Source organism: Hydra vulgaris, chromosome 10, assembly GCF_038396675.1.
Source record: "Hydra vulgaris chromosome 10, alternate assembly HydraT2T_AEP".
Classification (NCBI taxonomy): domain Eukaryota; kingdom Metazoa; phylum Cnidaria; class Hydrozoa; order Anthoathecata; family Hydridae; genus Hydra; species Hydra vulgaris.
This window is the reverse complement of record NC_088929.1, coordinates 34459970-34482529: the sequence shown is the minus strand read 5'-3', so window position 1 is coordinate 34482529 and position 22560 is coordinate 34459970. Positions and strand designations below refer to the sequence as shown.

General features: G+C 29.2%; 1 protein-coding gene and 2 non-coding genes across 3 annotated transcripts; 2 read left to right on the top strand and 1 right to left on the bottom strand.

Annotated features, from left to right (window-relative positions):
- The first annotated feature begins 5422 nt into the window (after nucleotides 1-5422).
- Nucleotides 5423-5504, top strand: trnas-aga (transfer RNA serine (anticodon AGA)). The gene has a single exon. It is a non-coding gene; the product is annotated as a tRNA-Ser (tRNA).
- A 2455-nt stretch (nucleotides 5505-7959) lies between these two features.
- Nucleotides 7960-9244, top strand: LOC136086302 (piggyBac transposable element-derived protein 4-like). Its single transcript, XM_065808594.1, has 2 exons — nucleotides 7960-8836; nucleotides 9003-9244. The coding sequence occupies exons 1-2, from the start codon at nucleotides 7960-7962 to the stop codon at nucleotides 9242-9244; spliced, it is 1119 nt and encodes a 372-aa protein (XP_065664666.1).
- Nucleotides 9245-11853: 2609 nt separating this feature from the next.
- On the bottom strand, nucleotides 11854-11935 carry trnas-aga (transfer RNA serine (anticodon AGA)). The gene has a single exon. It is a non-coding gene; the product is annotated as a tRNA-Ser (tRNA).
- Between the last annotated feature and the right edge of the window lie 10625 nt (nucleotides 11936-22560).

Sequence of the window (22560 nt, the reverse complement as noted above, 5' to 3'; positions counted from 1 at the left end):
TTGAACAATTTTATCGATGTTTTTTAGTAAGTTTAAAGAAAAAGTACCAACGTATTTTGTAAAGAAGCTTTATATTTTCGTTATGAAGAAATCTGATTTGTTATACAATTTACAAACTATCATAACTAGACTATTAAACAAGTTTTATAAATGAACTCGGTATTTATTCATACTCCTTAGATAAAGTATTTTAAAAGTCGATTGCAATGAAAAAAAACGATGTGTCATTTCATTACCTTAGAATTTTTCACCCACAGAAAATTATATTGAATTCAACAATATAAAAAGATACTTCTAATCTAAATAAACAAAATAGATGTATAAAGTTTTGGACCCTAAAAAGTTGGCGAATTAACTTTAAAGTTTGTAAATAAACATGAAGGTATTTCATTTTGTGAAAATCTTTCGTTCGTATTGAGTTATAGTTTATGTATTCTTATTACATTAGACTATGCAATATGCTTTTATGCAATTAAGTTAACAATACACTACTTTCAGCTTAATAATTAGTTAAGACATAAACCTTAATAAAAAAGAAAAGTAATGTTTTGTCAAGTAGATTTTTTGTCACTTCTTTATTAAATTTAAACGATCGTAAAGGAAAGCTGCGTTAACTTTGTCATAGAGCACCGCGAAAAAACATTTAATTAAAAAGCTCTTTCCTAACCGATGGCGCAGAGCATGCCCGGAGCTCCATTCGAACCATGGATCTCTTGCTTCTAAAGCAAGCGCTCTAACTACTGCGCCACGTCACAATTTTAAATACTAATCCAAACGTTTAACAACAACTACAACAACCATAACAACAACAAAAACAATAACAACAACTACAAGAACAACAAAAACAACCACAACAACAACAATAAAAACAGCAACAGCAACAACAAATTTCAAGACTCGATGGAGTTAACCCAATTTATGTTAAAAATGATTACAAAATTGTTGATTACTCCTTACTAAATAACTGCATCTATCTATCAAACATGGATAGTTCCGGATCAGCTAACGTAGCATATATTTTTCAAATATATAAACGTTGTTTATATATTTGAAAGCGGAAATGATTCTATTGCTTCTAACTACATATGAATTTCAGTTTTATCATGTTTTTCACAAATATTAGAGCGCATAATACGCACAATAGATTTTACTATTATCTTGTCAACCGACTTCGATTAAAAAATAATTAATATGGTTTTCAAAAACATTATTCAGCAGAACGCGCTGTCAAACTTTTTTCATTAATGGTGTTCCTTGATCTTTCCAATAATTTTGACACAGTTAACTATAAACTTCTTTATAAACGGCACACTTATGGAATAAGAAACAACATCTGCAATGATTTCGCTGTTAACTTGATTATCGGAAACAATCATAGTTCTATAACAATACTGTTACACAGATTGAAAGTATTACTTGCGGATTCCCACAACGATCAGTTCTGAGCCATTGTTTTTTTTTTTTTTTGCCTTGATAGCGATATCTATAGATATCGATGAGTATACTCATATTCCAAAATACTTTTCAAAATACTTTTTTTTTTTCTGATGTTACGCAGGCATTTTTTAAACACATAAACATCATTATATTGTTTTATGCGATTCGTCTAGAACTTGAAAATGTCAACAAATGGTTTAAAGCCAATAAACTCTCTCTAAATTTTGAAAAAAGCAAGTGTATTACTTTTACAAAGTCATTCAAATCAAGCACTCTATTGATCTGATTTTTGAAAAAACTTAAACGAGACTACTCAATCAAGTTTTTGCGCATAATTTTTAATAAACATGGTTCTCTTTAATGACCATTGGTCAAGAGTTATATAAAAATGGTAGAAAATAAAATCTAAAACTCTCGACATTAAGCATAAAACTTATTCATGACTCAAATTATAAAAAAAATGTTTAGTTTGCATATTTGTATTCACAGCTACTTCAATTAATGTAACATACCCTGGGCACCTACATTAAATACAAATAGCAGGGGCAAGAAGAAGGCATAATTGATCTCATCACCAATCCCCTTAGTCTATACCGTAAATATAAAACAACAAAAGTTAAAAAACGTAAAGCTATATAATATAAAACTTATTATTAGTATTGACCTGACACTTCTCCATTTTCTCTTCGTATACTTTATAAGAGAAATAGGAGTACTCCATGTCTATGAAATTAATATTTACAACATCCTACAATTATTTTGTTTAAGTAAAATAATATTATGCTACCGTATATTTTTCAAAATTACTTTATCACAAAGTAATTTTGAAAAACTTTTGGTAGCATAACAATTATTTTATGGTAACATAAAAACATAAAGTTTATGTTTTTAAACCGAGTAACTTTATTATACCAAAAACTTTATTAAACTAACTGAGTTTTCAATTACTTGCCCTAGGCCTCGATTGAAAACTTCGTTCCAACAAGTGATATAGGAACTACAACTTCTATTCAACATTTGAAACGTGCAACAAAACAACAGTTATTTGGCTTTTAAGGAAAGGAACTACTATTCTGTTTTTGAAACTTTTATTAACCCTAGTTATTGAATGTCTTATATGATATATAAGTCATTTAATAACTTATTTAAAAAAAACAGTAAATTACTTTTATTATAGACGGGTTGGAATTGTTTTGAATTTGTCCGTTGATGTACACATGCGCAAATTCTTGGCAGTCAAAACAAATTGTTGTTGGTTAGTTTTTTGCTGGACTTCGTATGAAACTTCTGAAAATGTGGTCAAAATCTTTGTATTTTAGCATGTTAAACGGTAGTGATCAATTAGATTACATAAAGAAATTAACTTTAGCAAACAAGGAAACGTTACCGGATCAGTATCCAATCGATAAACGTTCGAACTGAAGCCAATAAGACTGCTGTTACTAGTAAACTGTGTCAATGGAACCAAGTAAAGAGAAAGGCTGAAGCATCATCATTGCAAAATATATCCTTTTATAGACCAAAATGTAATGATTTACCATGTGAAATAAGATCAGCTAAAAGTACTGTAAAAATTATTCCATCAATGCAGAAGAATCCGTAAAAAATTTGGGTCTAGATAAAGTTCAAGAACTACCTAAGGTTATGCCTAAATCAGCGTATTTTAATTACGTAAATATCTTAGAAAAATACTGACGGTATATTGACATCTGATGAGACAGAAGAAAATCTATGTCCAGAACCATTAACAAGTCTGTTTGATTGATTCAAGCAATTAATTTAGACGGTTCTGTTTTAATAGAGAGATGTTTTTTAAAATACAAAAAATACAAATTAACTTACACCTCAGATTCATTTGATTTTTTTATCTGAAATTACTAAACTGCAGAGTTTATCCAGTACATTAAAAATTCACAGAGCAGGGAGAATTACAGCCTCTAATTTTTATGAAGTAATGCATTTCAAATATAACAACTCAAGTAAGTCATTGCTTAATAAGCTAATGTGTTATACGAAAGCACATAACACACCTTCCTTAACTTATGGCAAAGAAATGGAATGTAACACTATGAAACCATTATGAAAGAAAAACACAAAAACTTCCAATTGACAACTTCAGACCTTCGCATTTTATACAATAAACCATACTTAGGAGCTTCACCTGACTCTATAGTAAGCTGTTCTTGCCATACTGTCGGTTTGCTAGAAATAAAATGTCCATTCAATTATCGAAATGGTTTAGTGAATTTGGAAACAGATAAAAATTTCCCTATTGATTCGTTTGAAAACATGAAGAAAAATCATAAATATTATGCACAAGTGCAGGGTTAACTATATGTTCTAAATAAAGAATATTGTGATTTTTTTGTTTGGGCTTCAAATCATTATTTATTAGTTCGAGTTACAAGAGACTTAAAGTTTATTGATGAAATGATGCCTTTGCTCTGGAAATTATTCATTGAGTGTTTACCTCCTGAAGTTGTTACATACAAAAATGATGTATGTTTAGACAATAAACAAAAGTATTACTGTATTTACAAAAGACTCTGTTTTGAACCAATGATAACACGTGATAAACCAGGTTGTAAAATTGAGTGGTTTCATTATTCTTGTGTGAAAATTACACAAGTTCCAGTTGGTTCCTGGATATGCTATAGTTGCTTGAAATAAAATTATGTTTAATAGGGTTCTTCTGTCTACACGATTACTTTGCAATGTATTTCGGCTTATAAAAAAAGTTTATTTTCATAGCCACATATTGTTAAAAACATGATTTGGTATTTAATTTTGCCTTTGAAATAATTTTTTTAAAGATTTAGACATTTATCAATTCTGTTACAAAGCTTCAAATATTTTCCTTTTTTTCCATTAAACTTTGTTTTTTATTTTAAAACTTTTTTTTGAAAGACCTTAAAGGCTTGGTTTAAGGATATTTTGGTATATGAGTTAAAGTTACTTATGATATTTTATATTTGATATTTCATAAAAAAGTTTTGTAAAATATCTCCTTGTCAAAATAATGTTAACAAAATTGAAGTAATTTTTTTTTTATATTAATTGTGTCTACAATTAGAGATAATGTGTCTTTTTTGTGCTAATCTTGTTATTTTTTAAAATATTTTTGAAGATTTTTTTTTTGTGTGTGTGTGGGTAAATGTCAGATTTTGTGTAGTTGAAATTCTTTATTTGACCAGTAAAAGTGTACTAAAGATAGCAAAATAATATATTCAAGATAGATATTTTGATTTTGTTAACAAATAATTATTGACTTTGTTTTATCAAAATCTTACTTAATTGCCTTCATTTATTTTTTATTTTAAATTGCTCGGACTAAAATACAATTTATCTTTATGCGGTAATAACATTAATTTCTACAAGTTCTGGTATACTCTTGTCTTATAATAAGATGTTATAATTATATAACAAGGTTTAAAAACTACCCTTTTATTCCTGATAGATTTACGCTTACACCAAACACATTCAATAGCCTTCTGTAAATTTGCCTAATTTTTTATTGATTATGCTTTGCTGGAAAAAAAAATCACTACTGTTAAGCATGGTAAAATAAAAAGATTTTGACCAGATCAGTTTAATACAAAGTCCAGCAAAAAATTAACCCACAACGATTTGTTTTGACTGCCAAGAATTTGCGCATGCGTAAATCAACGGACAAACTCAAAACAATTCCAACCCGTGTATTAAATAATAAAAATAACACAAAATTAAAAAAAAGGAAAAAAACAAATAAAAGAAATTGCAGATACTCAATTGTCTGTTCAAACATAGGCTGTTCAGCCATATTCTACTTTCTTCGCTTTTTTTTTTTTATGATTATTATTTGATTTTAAGTTGGATCAACCGGGTGAAAAGGACAAATCCACTTTTTTTTCTTCCCAATTTCGCTCAGAATCAAATTTTTTCTTTTATATTTTTGTTCAAAATTTTTATAAACTAATAATATTATTTTGCGCTACCAAGTCTATCAGCTGTGATGGCCGAGTGGTTAAGGCGTTTGACTAGAAATCAAATGGGATCTTCCCGCGTAGGTTCAAATCCTACTCATAGCGTTACTTTTGTTGAATAAAATGTCACATTTTTATTGTTTACAATGTCGTATTTTATGTTGTAAATAGTAACGGACTGGTGGGCTGCCTCTTAGACCACTATTAAGTCACATTACTATATATTAATTATTACTATATACGTTACATTAAAATATTAATTATTACTATATATGTTAGATTAAAATTACATAAAATGTGGTCGATACTTTTTTTCAGTAAGCAAATCCAGCTCTCGCGTTTTTCGTAAAATCAAGACCCAATTATTTAAATTTATTTAAACCGTTTATACTCATTTTCTAATAATGATTTGCAACAGATAGATAATTTAATAGGTTTATTATATTAAATAATTCTTTTTAATATAAAATTGCAAAATTTGTTTTAAATTATACACTATTAAAAATGAAATCAGTATTCAAGCACTTATTATATTCGTGCCAGGATTTTATAAAAAAACGCGAAATCTGGATTCGCCCACTGGAAAAAAGTTTCAACCATAAAATGTCGCATCTTTTATAGTTTACAATGTCATATTTTATGTTGTAAACAGTAACGGACTAGTGGGCTACTTCTTAAGTCACTACCAAGTTCAAGCCAACAGTGTTGGCTTAGTAGTGGCTTAACATGTCTATTAAATTTGTGTATTGGTATTAAATTTCTCTATTGGCTTAGTACTGGCTCAATATGCATATAAGCCACTACCAAGCCATTATTATTTTTTATATATTATACATTATTGTTATTATTATTATTATTATTGTTATATATAATATATATATATATATATATATATATATATATATATATATATATATATATATATATATATATATATATATATATATATATATATATATATATATATATATATATATTGTTATGGTTTTTTGTGAGATCGTCTAGTGTTTCTGCCAGAAACTTTTGATTTGCAATGGTCATGTTTTTGTCACATTCTTTAGAGGTGTCATGCCTATACAGAATGTGACAGAGTTTTAATTGGTAATGAAACAGTAATACTGTCAAGTATTACTGTACAATGTCGTATTTTATGTTGTAAGCAGTAACGGACTGGTGGGCTGCCTTTTAGACCACTATAAAGTCACATTACTATATATTGATTATTACTATATAAATTATTATTATATTTCACATTATTATACATTATATATATTAGGCCACTACTAAGCCATCAGTGTTGGCTAAATATGAGGCACCTCACAGGATAAGGGACCAAGTCTTAGAAATGGAGTTATTACCACTACTGTATAATAGAAAGAAAAATGATCAAAAAAAAAATAAATAATTTAATGTCTTTATTTTTGACCAAGTTATAGCTGCTTGTGCAGGACGACAACCGGAATAGCGTTTTTGAGAAAATTAAAGTTGAAAGTTCGCATAATTTAAAAATGTTATAAATTCAGTTTGATGAAGAAGTTAGTGGTTATTTTTTGTTTTTAAATGCATAATACAGTTTAGATTACGGGTACAAATTTTCACATTAAATAAATTTCAGTAACTCTTTAAAAATAAAAAAATAGAAACATAACTGAAAAATCAAAAAGGTATCAACTCTTAACCCTTTAACTACCGCTTAATAAATTGTGCCGACTATTTCCGGCGCTTGAAAATAAAAATAATACCAAGCCCGAATATTCCGGCAGCGTTACATAGACTTTCTTATAATGTTGGTTTTATTATTTGTTATTGCCTGTTCCCTCATTGGTATTTCTATTACAATATTCACGGATATTTTTTAAGGGAAAGTCTGCCGGATATTTCCGGCTACCAAAATTATTTTTATACCACTTGACAGGAATAATACGGATTTATATTGCGGCTATATTTTATTACGTTTACAAAAATGGCGTTCAATAAAAAAGTTTACTCTCTGCAAGAGGTAATAAATTACTTTAGTAGTTTGGATTGTGACAATGATGACGAAGACAGTGGAGAAGATATTAGTGATGGTTCTCACGATGAGATTGAATTAAATATTAGCAATTTTAATGAAGATTGTACTAATGTTGAAGACATTGAAATAAATATAAACAATTTTGATGAAGATCGTGCTATTGTAGATGTAGACAACAAGAATATCAAAGAAATAAAAGTTGAAACTCCTTTAGATTATCATATATTAAATAAAAATCAAGTCAGCAACCTATGGACTTGTCCCAACTTTTTAAACAGTACATGGAAGCCTGCAAATAGTGAATTACCTACACTACATCAGTTCCTAGGTCAACCTGGGTTTAATGTTGAGATTTCTGACTCTAGACCAATAAAATACTACCAATTATTTGTTACTGATGATTTATTACATCATTTGGTTGTTCAAACTAATCTTTTTGCTCAATTTATTGAAACGTGCAGAAATATACCAAAACATTCCTATGTTCGTTTTTAGAACCCAACAACTCTCTCTGAAATAAAAAAGTTTCTAGGTTTGATTTTGATTATGGGTTTAGTTCATAAACCTGCTCCACATTTTTATTGGTCAACTGATAAAATATTTCAAACACCTGTGTTTAATACAGTTATGTCTCGTAATCGCTTTAATTTACTATTAAAGTTTTTTCATATAAATGATAACCAAAATTTACAAAACCCTAATGATCCAAATCGAGATAGATTATACAAGTTACGACCAGTTATAGAGAAACTTTTTGAAAAATTTCAAAGTGTTTATACTCCAAATCAATGTATTGCAGTAGACGAGTCATTGTTACTATGGAAAGGTAGACTGCTCTTCAAACAATATCTTCCTCTTAAAAGAGCCAGATTTGGAATAAAACTATTTTGCCTATGTGAAGACTCTGGATACATGTACCGTTTCAGAATTTATACCGGTAAACAAAGTCCAACTGATGCTATTGATATTCAACTACCAGAAGAATGTAAAAGCTTTAATACTACTGAAAAAATTGTTGTATACATGATGTTGCCACTTCTGAATAAAGGTTATACTATTTGGATGGACAATTGGTATTCTTCATGTAGGCTTTTCCACTTTCTGCACCACTATGGAACAACAGCATGCGGAACAATTCGATCAAATCGCATTCCACTAGTTGTTAAAAATGCAAATGTTCTGAATAATGAAACTGCTGCATTTTGTTTTGGCCCACTTCTATGTTTAAAGTACAAAGATAAAAAAGATGTTTATATGCTTAGTAGTCAACATGATGAAACTGTCTCTCCAGTAAAAAGACGTAGAGGAAGGCCTCCTTTCTTAGTAAACACAAAACCAAGATGTATTGTAGAGTATAACTATAATATGGGTTCAGTTGACAAACACGATCAAATGTTAAAACCTTACTCAATTGCCAAAAAAAGTATGAAATGGTATAAAAAATTAACATTTCATTTGTTGCATATTGCCTTGTTAAATAGTTACATCTTATACAAGAAAAACTAAACACTAAAAAAATCCCAACACTAAACTCTTAAAGTTTCAACATGATGTTGCTGCATCTTTGGTATTTGATGGTAACAATTCAGTTGATTTTATAAGAGAAAGAGAAAATGGGGATGCTCCATCAAGACTTAAAGATAGACATTTTCCTGACACCTTAGTTCCTACAGCAACTTGGAAAAAGCCACAGGCAAGATGTCGTGTATGTTCTAGAAAAGGTGTGCGAAGAGATATCAAGACCATTTGCCCTTTATGTCCAGGCAAACCAGGTCTTTGTGCATCACCATGTTTTAAATTATGGCATACTGAAATAGAGTATGGAGATTAACTAGGAAATAACTAGCTTTTCGTACTAATAACAAACATCTTGAAGCAGTGTTTTTATAATTATGTAAAATTTTTAACTGTAAAAATTGTGTTCTATTTTTAAATTGTAAAGAACTTAAGAAAATAAAATATTTCAAGTTAGTTGTTATTATTTTAGTTGAACTAATTGAGTCTATATAACTATGTAACTTTATGATATTATTTTAGTAAAAAATACTATATTTCTTTTCTTATTTTATTATATTTGCGACTTCAACCTTTTTTTACATAAAAATAATACAGTCATGTTATTTTGCTAAAAAAAGAAAATTTAAAAACAGTTTATTTTTTAACTACGTAAACTGAACTGCCTATTTTAAAATAGTTTTCGCATTAATATTTCAGTTATTAATAATAGTTATTAAAATATTAAAACTTATGAATAAGAATAAGGGTTACCAACAATGCAGCTTTTGTAAACAAAACATTTTACGGAATTTCTGAAAAATTATACTAATTTTACGGATGATTTAACCGGTTATTTTAATGGTATAAATAATTTTTTATTTTCGGCCGCTTTTGGTAGTTAAAGGGTTAATTAAATACAAAATTTTGTATCTGCTTTTCGTTTGGGGCAAACTGGAACTGTTTTTAGCATTTAATTTATATGTCCAACTTGTTTGCAGTAAGAACATGTGGACGACTTTCTTATAACCGGAGGCAAACCCATCGAAAAATCTAGATTGCCAACCGTAATCTTGAACTGTTTTGCGAACATTTGCTGCTCTGACCTAGAAATAAAAAATAATTTAAGATAATTAGTGATGTTCTCATTGTTCAAAGCCTAAGTATTAAGTTAAATAAATCTGTATTTTAATTTTCTTTATAATGGTAGGTTAAAAAATAAAAATCCTGGGCAAACGTTATCCTGTCAACTTGTGGCTTTGAACAAATTAAATCTTTCCCGCGTTCTGGGACAAAAATCTGGATGCTATCGTAGAAATACCATTGTCTTTCTGGTGAGAGAAGTTTAGGTTGTAATATTTGTGGCGTTGTAATTTTTAAGATGAGTTGGTGTTGCAATATTTGGAATTCTACCTCTGCACTGTCCGAATCAATCTTAGAAGTAATCACTCCATGTTTATCAAATTGAAATGTGAAAGAGTGCCATTGCTTAATATTAGGAGTCGTTTTAAAATAAGGTGAAAGCTGTTCTTGCCAATCATATGTTGGAACAAAAATTGAACCATTCTCGTCACCGACGATGACTGATTTATTGAATTTTAAAATTGGAGTACTAGCTTCTATGCATGCTAAACATGAATTTCAGAATCCCAAATCCTGCATCTGGAGAGAATTTCGTGTGACCAACAGGCAAATATATATATATATATATATATATATATATATATATATATATATATATATATATATATATATATATATATATATATATATATATATATATATATATATAATGTATAATAAGGTGATATATAATAATAATATTTATATAGTAATAATCAATATATAGTGATGTGACTTTATAGTGGTCTAAAAGGCAGCCCACCAGTCCGTTACTGCTTACAACATAAAATACGACATTGTACAGTAATACTTGACAGTATTACTGTTTCATTACCAATTAAAACTCTGTCACATTCTGTATAGGCATGACACCTCTAAAGAATGTGACAAAAACATGACCATTGCAAATCAAAAGTTTCTGGCAGAAACACTAGACGATCTCACAAAAAACCATAACAATATATATATATATATATATATATATATATATATATATATATATATATATATATATATATATATATATATATATATATATATATATATATATATATATATATTATATATAACAATAATAATAATAATAACAATAATGTATAATATATAAAAAATAATAATGGCTTGGTAGTGGCTTATATGCATATTGAGCCAGTACTAAGCCAATAGAGAAATTTAATACCAATACACAAATTTAATAGACATGTTAAGCCACTACTAAGCCAACACTGTTGGCTTGAACTTGGTAGTGACTTAAGAAGTAGCCCACTAGTCCGTTACTGTTTACAACATAAAATATGACATTGTAAACTATAAAAGATGCGACATTTTATGGTTGAAACTTTTTTCCAGTGGGCGAATCCAGATTTCGCGTTTTTTTATAAAATCCTGGCACGAATATAATAAGTGCTTGAATACTGATTTCATTTTTAATAGTGTATAATTTAAAACAAATTTTGCAATTTTATATTAAAAAGAATTATTTAATATAATAAACCTATTAAATTATCTATCTGTTGCAAATCATTATTAGAAAATGAGTATAAACGGTTTAAATAAATTTAAATAATTGGGTCTTGATTTTACGAAAAACGCGAGAGCTGGATTTGCTTACTGAAAAAAAGTATCGACCACATTTTATGTAATTTTAATCTAACATATATAGTAATAATTAATATTTTAATGTAACGTATATAGTAATAATTAATATATAGTAATGTGACTTAATAGTGGTCTAAGAGGCAGCCCACCAGTCCGTTACTATTTACAACATAAAATACGACATTGTAAACAATAAAAATGTGACATTTTATTCAACAAAAGTAACGCTATGAGTAGGATTTGAACCTACGCGGGAAGATCCCATTTGATTTCTAGTCAAACGCCTTAACCACTCGGCCATCACAGCTGATAGACTTGGTAGCGCAAAATAATATTATTAGTTTATAAAAATTTTGAACAAAAATATAAAAGAAAAAATTTGATTCTGAGCGAAATTGGGAAGAAAAAAAAGTGGATTTGTCCTTTTCACCCGGTTGATCCAACTTAAAATCAAATAATAATCATAAAAAAAAAAAAGCGAAGAAAGTAGAATATGGCTGAACAGCCTATGTTTGAACAGACAATTGAGTATCTGCAATTTCTTTTATTTGTTTTTTTCCTTTTTTTTAATTTTGTGTTATTTTTATTATTTAATAATAAAAGTAGTTTACTGTTTTTTTTTAAATAAGTTATTAAATGACTTATATATCATATAAGACATTCAATAACTAGGGTTAATAAAAGTTTCAGAAACAGAATAGTAGTTCCTTTCCTTAAAAGCCAAATAACTGTTGTTTTGTTGCACGTTTCAAATGTTGAATAGAAGTTGTAGTTCCTATATCACTTGTTGGAACGAAGTTTTCAATCGAGGCCTAGGGCAAGTAATTGAAAACTCAGTTAGTTTAATAAAGTTTTTGGTATGATAAAGTTACTCGGTTTAAAAACATAAACTTTATGTTTTTATGTTACATATTTTTTTTTTATAAGCATATAAAATTTTTGACACAGGTATACTTAAGCAAAAAGTAAAAAGAGGTTCAAAAATATGCTTAAGCTTAAACATATTTCTAATAAAATATGCTTCTTTCAATACTTTCTAAAAGTTTAAGCGTTACTAAAGGTTAATTGTTATAAGAAAAATAAAAAGTTGACTTATGCTCTGTATTTGCCTTGGTTTTAATGTAGCTAAATTAATGGCGTAGTATAATAATAAAAAATAAAACATATATACTATATACAAATTTTGCCAATGAAACCATAGATATATAGTTCGCATTCCTTCTCGTCCGGATTAGTAAAGGTAAAATTTCCTATGGATTGATGACTACCAGGATCAATGATGGATGGTGGGGGCACTTTGTACCTATCAAGGCCTACTAGTTTAACAAGCAAATTTTCTGAGCTATCAGAAACCATTAAACACCCAGCTATTGTTCAAAATTTTATCCTTTGCTTGTCCTACTTAAAAGTGTTTCCATGCCTCACCTGCCCAATGTGTAACCAAAGTTCGTCTCTCTTTTGCAGTGTAGAGCATTTCATTACTAAATCATATATCAGAATGATTATCTCTATCAAGCCATATTTGATGTTCAATGGCAATAGGACTTTTCAGAGTGGCAGCATATCCTGCGTCAACTGGTTGCCAAAAGTCAGTGGCACTCGATAGACCGTACCAGAGAATTCCTTTAGCAGCAGCCACAGGATTTTCAAAACCTCCTGCATCTGTCCCTTCAAATTGTGCAGTAAAAGAACAAACTTTACAAGCTTTTGTTCTTTGACAAATGGAAAGAGTGTTTTATCACACCAGTGCTTACAAACGTTTTGGTCTAACCAAGCATTTTGTTGGAAGTAAACGTGAATATCTTTGTGCCATACTAACTTTTCGTCTTTTGAAATGCGTTTTCCTTGACCTCTAAAAATGATGGCTAGCTTTGGTTGCTCTTCTTCTGGTCGAAACATAATTTGAAGGACACATAGTCTTTTTTTGAATTCTGAGCTCGGTTGTGAGATCCATGTATTATGTGTTGCACCTTGACCCTTGGGTACATACTCGTAAGTTTTCTTACCATGAACAACAAAGGGAAGTGGGCTCTGGTCAACATTAAGCCTTTGTTCAGGTTGGTACCGTCCCCAATTTTTGTCGTAACTTGGATCTTTAGAACCTCTTCTTATACACTTTTCTTTGTATGTCGCATGCCATTTCTGTAAGAATGGTTCCATCTCTTTCTTATTTCTCCTTTTGTTTCTTTGTTTCGATCTCATTTTAAACTCATTTTTTTGTAAAAATTGAACTATAACATGATGTTTTATTTCCACGTTTGGATCAATGTTTAATTGTATATTTCTGGCTTTACTCCAAAGCCAGAAATATACAAAGTTAACAATATGACCTTTTGATCTGGCTTTTAGAAATTCTTTGTAAATAACTTCGTATAGTTCAAGATATTTTGTGGAACGTCTTTCCTTCCGAAACAATTTGTGATAGGATGATTTGGCATCTTTAATAAAGGTTTCTTTTTTTAAGCCATCGCGAGGTGGCGTTTCTTACCAGCTAATTTGCTAGACTCTTCACTTTTTTTCATTGCACTAACAACCATGTTAACTATGTTATTGAGCACATCTTTCACTCTAGAGTGAAAAGTTCTTCGTTACTTTGAAGAACTTGTGGTTGTGAATGAAATTTACAATCTTGTATGCTGATTCCGTGAATAATTTTAACATGAAAAGCTAGTCCTTGTTGGCTTTTAAAGAATTTTTTGCAATGTTCGCATTCAACACTAGTTTTAACGGCAATCGGATCGCCAATGTAGGCAGCTTTCTCTTTATTCTTTTTTACATTATTACTTCTATTTTTAACAGTATCTGAAAAAAAGATTTAGAAATAAAATAAACTTTTGAATAACGTATTAAATAAACTACACATTAAAAGCTAGAAGAAATAAAAAACTTTATGTTTTTCTGTTCAAGAATTGAGGTTTAGGTTTTGCAACACAATGACTTTATTACTTTATAAAGCTGATTTTTGTTGTTTTTGTTGGTTTAAATGTAGAAATACATATATTTAAAATGTTTAACTAAATAAATTTAAATATTTTAAATGGTTTATCGAGGCTCAGGAATATGCTTACATATGCTTATTTTTTTTCTAAATCTGAGCCTCCATATGCTTATAAGCGTTATGCTTATAAAAAAAAACATGTACCATAAAATAATTGTTATGCTACCAAAATTGCTAAATGATAAAGTTATTTTGAAAAATTTTTGGTAGCATAACAATATTTTACTTAAACAAAAAAATTGTAGGATGTTGTAAATATTAATTTCATAGACACGGAACATTCCTATTTCTTTTAGTTCGAAGAGAGAAATAGAGAAGTATCAGACCAATACTAAGACCGCTTTTTTTGCAATTTTTTTTTCAAACTTTACCTCTCAGAAAGTTCTTATAAGCCCTGATTTTTTTTTCAAATTTTACCTCTCAGAAAGTTCCTATAAGCCCTACAAAAAACCTAATGACGAATTATTGTATATTAATGTGAATTCGAATTCCCCCTCAAATTCTAAAACAAATTCTAATTTCAATTAACAATAGGCTAAACCAAAACTCTTCTAATGAAAATATTTTTAACTCCTCTAAACGCGTTTATGAAGATGCCCTTAAAAAATGTGGCTTTCAAAATTTCGAGCTAAAATTTGAAAAAAAAATTGCAAAAAAGCGTAATAGAAATAGAAACATTGGTTCAACCCCCCGTACAGCAAAAATGTTTTAACAAATATAGGTAAAATTTTAATAGGTAAAATCTTATATCCGAGGCTGCTAAAATAGTCGGTTTTATTTATGTATTCTGATGGTGGTTCTGACCACAGAGTACCCTACATGAGTGTTAAGCTATTTATGATTTTTTATTTCTTGATCTTGACTATTTGTGTGCTACTCGCACAGCTCTATATCATTCATATAGAAACCCTGCTAAACAAGTTATGTCAGTCTTGAAAATGAGTTTTTGATCAGTTTGTGTTGCACGTGATACAATGGTTGACAGTAGCAAAGAAGCTATAAACAGCTGTAATAGTGTTGCGAAAATAAGAATAATTGCAGAAAAGCATAATTTTTATTAAGATCTATTGGACTCAATAGAGCCTGTAAATATACTTCTTAGCAAAATAACTGAAAGATTACAGTTAAAAGAAGTTTAATGTTATGCAGTCAGCTTTTTAATGTTATGCAGTCAGACGAACTTTAAAATGAAGTGTGGAGTTGTTTGAATAGAATAGATTCTGAGTTTAACTTTAGCTTTTGTGAAAAAATTAGTCTGAATTGTTTGACACCAATTTTAAAACAATTTTTAAGCCATTGTTGCCATCAGCGTCACTTCCTAACCATCAGCGTCACTTCCTAACGATGAAAGATTATGGGCATTTCAAATCTTTTGAAGATGTTTATGGGACAGAAACTTCTGAAAATGATAGACCTTCACTCAAGAAAGCTAAAGGCAGTTCTCTTCTTTTTTTCCAGTGTACAACATGCCAAGAATAGTAGCATGATGCTTTGTTGTGATGAGTGTGGTATGTGGAGAATCATCTATGCTTCACGAAAACATATGAGAGGCAACTGCTTTAATATGCATTAGATAGTCTGTGTTTTTCTTGTGATTCCTTACTGCAGGATGCAGAATTGCCTGAAGGTTTGCAAGATGTGATGTTTGTTCGATCAATGAATTGTGGTGAACCAGCTGAACCTTTAAACTCAGCTAACTATGTTGATATTTGTGTTTATTGCTCAGTAGGTCTACCATTAGCAATACAAAAAAAGACTGTTTTCCTCAATGTGACGAATGCTGCTATCAGCCAAATATTCTTCCAGAATTATTAGGAAGAAGTAATATATCGCGAATATAATTTCTGTGAGCATTATTGTATTAAAGTATCAGTTATATTGATTATAATTATATTTTATAGAGAATATTATAATAATACTTTTAATTCTTTATTATTTTTATGTTGAAAAGAGAAAGGAATACGTTTCAAATGTATACTTTTCTTTTTAAAAGATTTTAGACATAAGAAGTTTTATTTTGTTATAAAGCACAGTTTAAAATTTTCACCACACAATTTTATTAAATTTTTATGCTTGAGGTCAGTTGCAGTTATAGGTTAAGAAATTAAAAAATGACAATAATTATGAAATATTCAAGAAAATTTATAATTCAATAGGATGTGGTGGAAGGTCAAGGCCAAGAACCCAATTTTTTAACTTAAGGCATGGCCAAGGACTAACAACTCTGAAAAAAGTACCTTACATACTCGACCTAGATTATTATAGGTCGAGTACGTAATACGATCAAAATATCTATGTAGGCTCATTATGTCTATTTAAATTCTTATTCTTTACTGCTTGTTATATTATTATAGGTATAGTACTAATATTGTAAATGATCAAACATAATTACCTGAAAACGCTAAAGATTTATTTTTCTTACATTTTTAATATACAGTTCTACGAGTCCTTCTTATAAGCTGATTAGCTTTAAGCTGTAGCTTCTCGCTAAAAATTATTCAACCGCTTTCCTGTTCTCTATAAGTATAAATGGTATGAGTCAGTTATGTTCTTTATGGTTCATTTTAAAAGCCTTCTTGGCTATATATTTCTTAGGTATCTACATCATAATAAATCCGCGTTTTTTAAATTTTATAAAGATTGTTAAATAACTTTTATTAATAGTAAATATTTAATTACATTTATAATAAGATATCTTAATACAAAGTGATTGTTTAGACATTTAAAGGGTTTTTGTAAAAAAAAAGAGCATAATAATTTTGTCCACCATATATCTTATATCCGGTCCACTGTGCACTGGTCTGAAAAATACCCGCAGAACCTTACAAATTACATATCTATCAACAAAAAAAAAAAATTGAAATAATGGATAATGGAAATATTTCGCCCGCCCGGTTGCTTTACAGTTTTTTTTTAGGACGGTAAAAAACTTTGCAATTGTGGCCTAATAAAAGTCTCCCACTTGTGTATTTGATTACATTTGATATTAGGCAACCGCCGTGTATTTTATTATTTTATTTTAATATATTAAAATTTTATTTAACTTTAATAGATAAGTAATTGCCCAGATTATGTTACATTAATTGAAGTAGCTGTGAGTATATACAAAATAAACTTTTTGTGTATGATTAGTGTTAATTAGGTGCTTGGTTTTAAGCATACTGTCGAGAGTTTTAGATTTTACCATTTTTATATAACTCTTGACCAATGGTCATTAAAGAGAACCATGTTTATTAAAAATTATGCGCAAAAACCTGATTGAGTAGTTTTGTTTAAGTTTTATCAAAAATCAGATCATTAGAGTGCCTGATTGGAATGACTTTGTAAAAGTAATATACTTGCTTTTTTCAACATTTAGAAAGAGTTTATTAGCTTTAAACCATTTGTTGACATTCTCAAGTTCTTGATGAATCGTATAAAACAATAGGTTGATATTTGTGTGTTTAAAAAACGCGTGCGTAACATCAAAAATAAAAAAATATTTTGGAATTTGAGTAGATATCGTTATTAAAAGCAAAAAAAAAAAAAAAAAAATGGCTTAGAACTGTTTCCGATAATCAAGTTAACAGCGAAATTATTACAGATGTTGTTTCTTATTTCACAAGTATCTGGTTTATAAAGAAGAATCTCGTAGTTAACTGTGTTAAAATTATTGGAAAGAACAAAGAACACCCCTAGCGTGTTTTTTGTTGTTATCAAACTTATTTAAACTTTAATTGAAAACAGACTTTGACTACAGCGCGTTCTGTTGAATGATGTTTTTGAAAACTATATTAATTATTGTTTAAACGACAAGATAATTGACAAGATAATTGTGCGTATTATGCACTCTAATATTTGCGAGAAAACATGATAAAACTGAAATTCATATGTAGTTAGAAGCAATATAATCATTTCCGCTTTCAAATATAAATACAACGTTTATATATTTGAAAAATATATGCTACGTTAGCTGATCCGAAATTACCCCATGTTTGAGAGATAGATGCAGTTATTCAGTAAGGAGTAATCAACAATTTTGTAGTTATTTTTAACATAAATTACGTTAACTCCATCGAGTAATGAAATTTGTTGTTGTTGTTGCTGTTTTTATTGTTGTTGTTGTGGTTGTTTTTGTTGTTGTGGTGGTTGTTGTTATTGTTGTTGTTGTTTTTGTTGTTGTAGTTGTTGTTGGTGTTGTTGTTGTTGTGGTGGTGGTGGTGGTGGTGGTGGTGGTGGTGGTGGTGGTGGTGGTAGTGTTTGTAAATGTGTGTTAAAAATGACCTTTAGCATTGTCTCGCAACTGAGTGTAAAAAAACTAAAAAAAACAGCCAACTTGCGGGTACGTGTTGAAAGAATAATAAATAAATTGAAAGTCTATATTTTTGTTTTTCCTTAAACAATGTCGCCTTTTTGATGTTATTGTGAGATTTTGTGCTGCACTACTTAAGTCAAAAATGTGCTGGTCAATAATGCAAGAAATGGAATTATGAAAAATTAAACTTCAAAATAATAGTTTATTTTTATTTTTTGCAATACTTTTTTTGAAATAAAAGGTCTTCAAGTTTTATATGAACCGTTTTTTTCTCCACCAGGGCTTGGGACAAGAATTCCACCCTCTATTTCAGAATACTTAACACTGGAAGTAAAGCATTTTGCTTAGTTTCTAGTTTTTATTAGTTTTTTTTTTTCAAGTTTTATGCCCATGGTTCTACACTTGTGTGGTTTGGATTTAAAGGAAATGCCCTCCCTCTTCCCCTCTCCTACACAGAAGTTTTAAACATTTGAAATGAAATCAAGAATATAAACCCTTAATATAAATTTAATATACAAAATCTTTGGAAAAAAATACAAAATGGTTTTTTATATTTAAACCCAAGTAACCGTGCTAGCTCTCTTAATGACCTTTTACCAAATTTCTAAAGATCTGAACACTATGTTTTTACCAAATGCTTTTCTAAAGATCTGAACACTGTGTTTTTACCAAATGCTTTTCTAAAGATCTGAACACTGTGTTTTTACCAAATGCTTTTCTAAAGATCTGAACACTGTGTTTTTACCAAATGCTTTTCTAAAGATCTAAACACTGTGTTTTTACCAAATGCTTTTCTAAATAACAAAAATAAAAAAATCTTAAGATCAGATTTAAAACAGGTTAAGTTTGAGGAAAAAACATACTATAGTTGAAAAAAATCTAATAAAAGTACTGGAAACCTCCTGCTTTATACAACTTTCTTTCTTTTTCTTCTACTTTATCATTCTTATTGTGTTATTAGTCACAAATAGTTTGTTGTTGCAAACTGTTTTTATCAACATTTTTATATTTTACATGCTATAGTTATTTGTATTTCAAGTTTTTACAACCTTTAAGAGTATATGCTCATGGAATCGAGGCCAGAGATTTTAGAGTGTATGATGCCGCAACATACACTCAAAAATATAATCAAATTAATTGTAGCGTCTGTTTATTTACCTCTATCACCAAAGTTTCTAAAAAATTTTTCACTTTTTTTATCTTGTAATTATACATTTTTGTAAATGTCTAACACACTCAGATTTTTTTTATTTCCAAACGAGGTTAGACGCGCTTAACATTCAAATACCTCTTACTGTCCTCATCACCTAAATAATTTAAATAACGAAAATAGCTTTCTTTTATAAAACGCTAAAATATTTTTTTAATACTAAATGGCACCATACCTCCAGCAGACCCATTGTAGTCATTTGCACATTTATGTACGTTTTTTCACTCAGAAAAATATAAAGGTTCACTTTTTTTTGTTTTTGTTTCAGTAAAACATAAGCTTCACAAATTCTACTAATTGGTTCTGCGTCTAAAACTTTCCCACTATCAAAAGCTATTGCCGTCATCACGCTATTTTATGATAAAAAGCCTTGCCGTTGCCATGTTCTATCACATGAAATAAATACCAATCTCAACAATAACATTTTGAATCATGTTTGATTTCCACACCAGCCACAGTTTTGATTGCTACTTTTTTTACAACTTTTTTGATTGTATTAGAAAACTTGTCGTAATTGTTTCTAGTCATTGACGAAGGAATATTTATAAGTGAAATGAATTTTTCCAGTTCTGCATGACCATGACCCAATGACCGCATTGTGCAAGCAACTCGTTTATTTATGTCATAAACCTGCTTACCATATTTTTTGAAGTTTAAAAACGTTTAAGAAATACGAATTCTGAACATTTTAAAACTTAAAAAGCAGCAAGTTCATATCGATCTTTAAAGTTGACAGATAAGACAAGGGGTTCTTCATTGTGGCACATTGAACGAGTGAGTTCTTTGAAAATATTCGATAACTGGTAACCCTACATTAAAGTGGTTTAAAATAATTATATCTTTTTGCTTACTTACAAACTCTAAGTTGATGTAGCGGCACTCCATTGCAATAGTAGACTATAAGATAGTCGATGTATGTACAAAAGCCATTAAATATTCTTTATGTTTAAAAAGTCTCCACTGATGGGAGTGCAATAAGCAAAAAAATATAATTATTTTAGACCGCTTCACTAAAGGATTACCCAGATTATATCTACAATACTACCTAGACAGTAGAGTATTATAAGAAGATTCAACTACATCAAGTTATTGTATTTTTGAATATGATGTTTAGATATTTATAACAGTATCAAAAGCATCATTTTTATATTCATCATACATACCTTGAACCATCAGTCATTATTAAAATATCTATAATTGGAGCAAATTTACATTATCAACAACAACTTCTTCTTCCTAGTTTCAAGATTTTTTGACAGGAAAAGGTCTACACCTTTTTCTAGCAACTTTGGTTTGAGTTTTTACTCTGTAATGTTTTAGCATCGTTTGATAAGTTAAATAACTTTTTCCTGAGTTTGTTTTGTTTCCCAATCTCTCCCTTTTCGTTTAGCTGTAAAATTAGTAAAACAGCTTTCAGATAAGAAAAAAATATATGACAGAAAAATCATGTTTTTGATTATTCGAAACGTAAAATTCTACTTAAAAAAACCTAAAATGGGGATCAATATCTTGAAGAAAACGCCAGACTTATGCCTTTTTTACAGGCGTTGATGGCATGTACAAATTGACTTAAAATTAATACCCAAGGAATTTTTGAGTCCTAATTGTTATTGTCCAATAGTATTTTTACTGTAGATTTAAATTTAACCTTTTTGGAGAAGTAGAAGAGGAAGAGAACTTCTCCCAGGAAGTATGAAAAGAAACCCAGTCTCTTTTGAGAAGAAAAAAAGAAGACTGACAAATATAGTCGTAATAGAGGTGCCCATCCAGATCAACACAAAGAAAGCGTTCTGATAAAGTCAACAGGAAAAGAGTGTGTTAAAATAAATTAACAGAGATTGTGGTTACAATCTAGAGTGTAGCAGTAAAATAACTGTTGCTTGCTGTAATCAAACTTTTTTTAACACAATCTTTGTAATGAGTTCTGTAATTGTAAAAGATAAACACAGGACAAACAGTCGTACCTATAAACTAACTAATACAGGCGTAAATGCTAAAAAGATTTGCAAAACTTACTTCAAAGATACATTGCAGATCCCTGATGGGAAAATAACATATATTTTAGCAAGAAAAAAAACAGATAGCATACCTCTTGAAGACCGCAGCGGTAAATTAGTTGCACAAAATAAAATTATTAATGAAGGCACTGAATATCTTTAAAGATTAATTTACTTAGTTCCAACATGCCAGTATCTACCTCTAACTTTACGAATGTCAACGATGTATGCAAAATATGTTTGCAATACCAATTAAAATGATCGCACTCCTATTTTCCTTTTTATATTTCGACACATATTTAATATAAAATTTAATTTAGATAGATGTCAAAAATGTGATTTATTTAACACCAAAATAATGTTTTATTTATAGAGTTAAGAAAAGAGCGCTGTTAGGAGGAGCTTAACCTTTTGGATATTGCAAGGCACAGTA

Excerpts from the sequence above, each read along its gene's own strand:
- LOC136086302 (XM_065808594.1), top strand. The coding sequence starts at position 7,960 with ATGGGTTTAGTTCATAAACCTGCTCCACATTTTTATTGGTCAACTGAT. Across the intron at positions 8,837-9,002 it reads TTACTCAATTGCCAAAAAAA|TTGATTTTATAAGAGAAAGA; the intron begins GTATGAAATGGT and ends GTAACAATTCAG.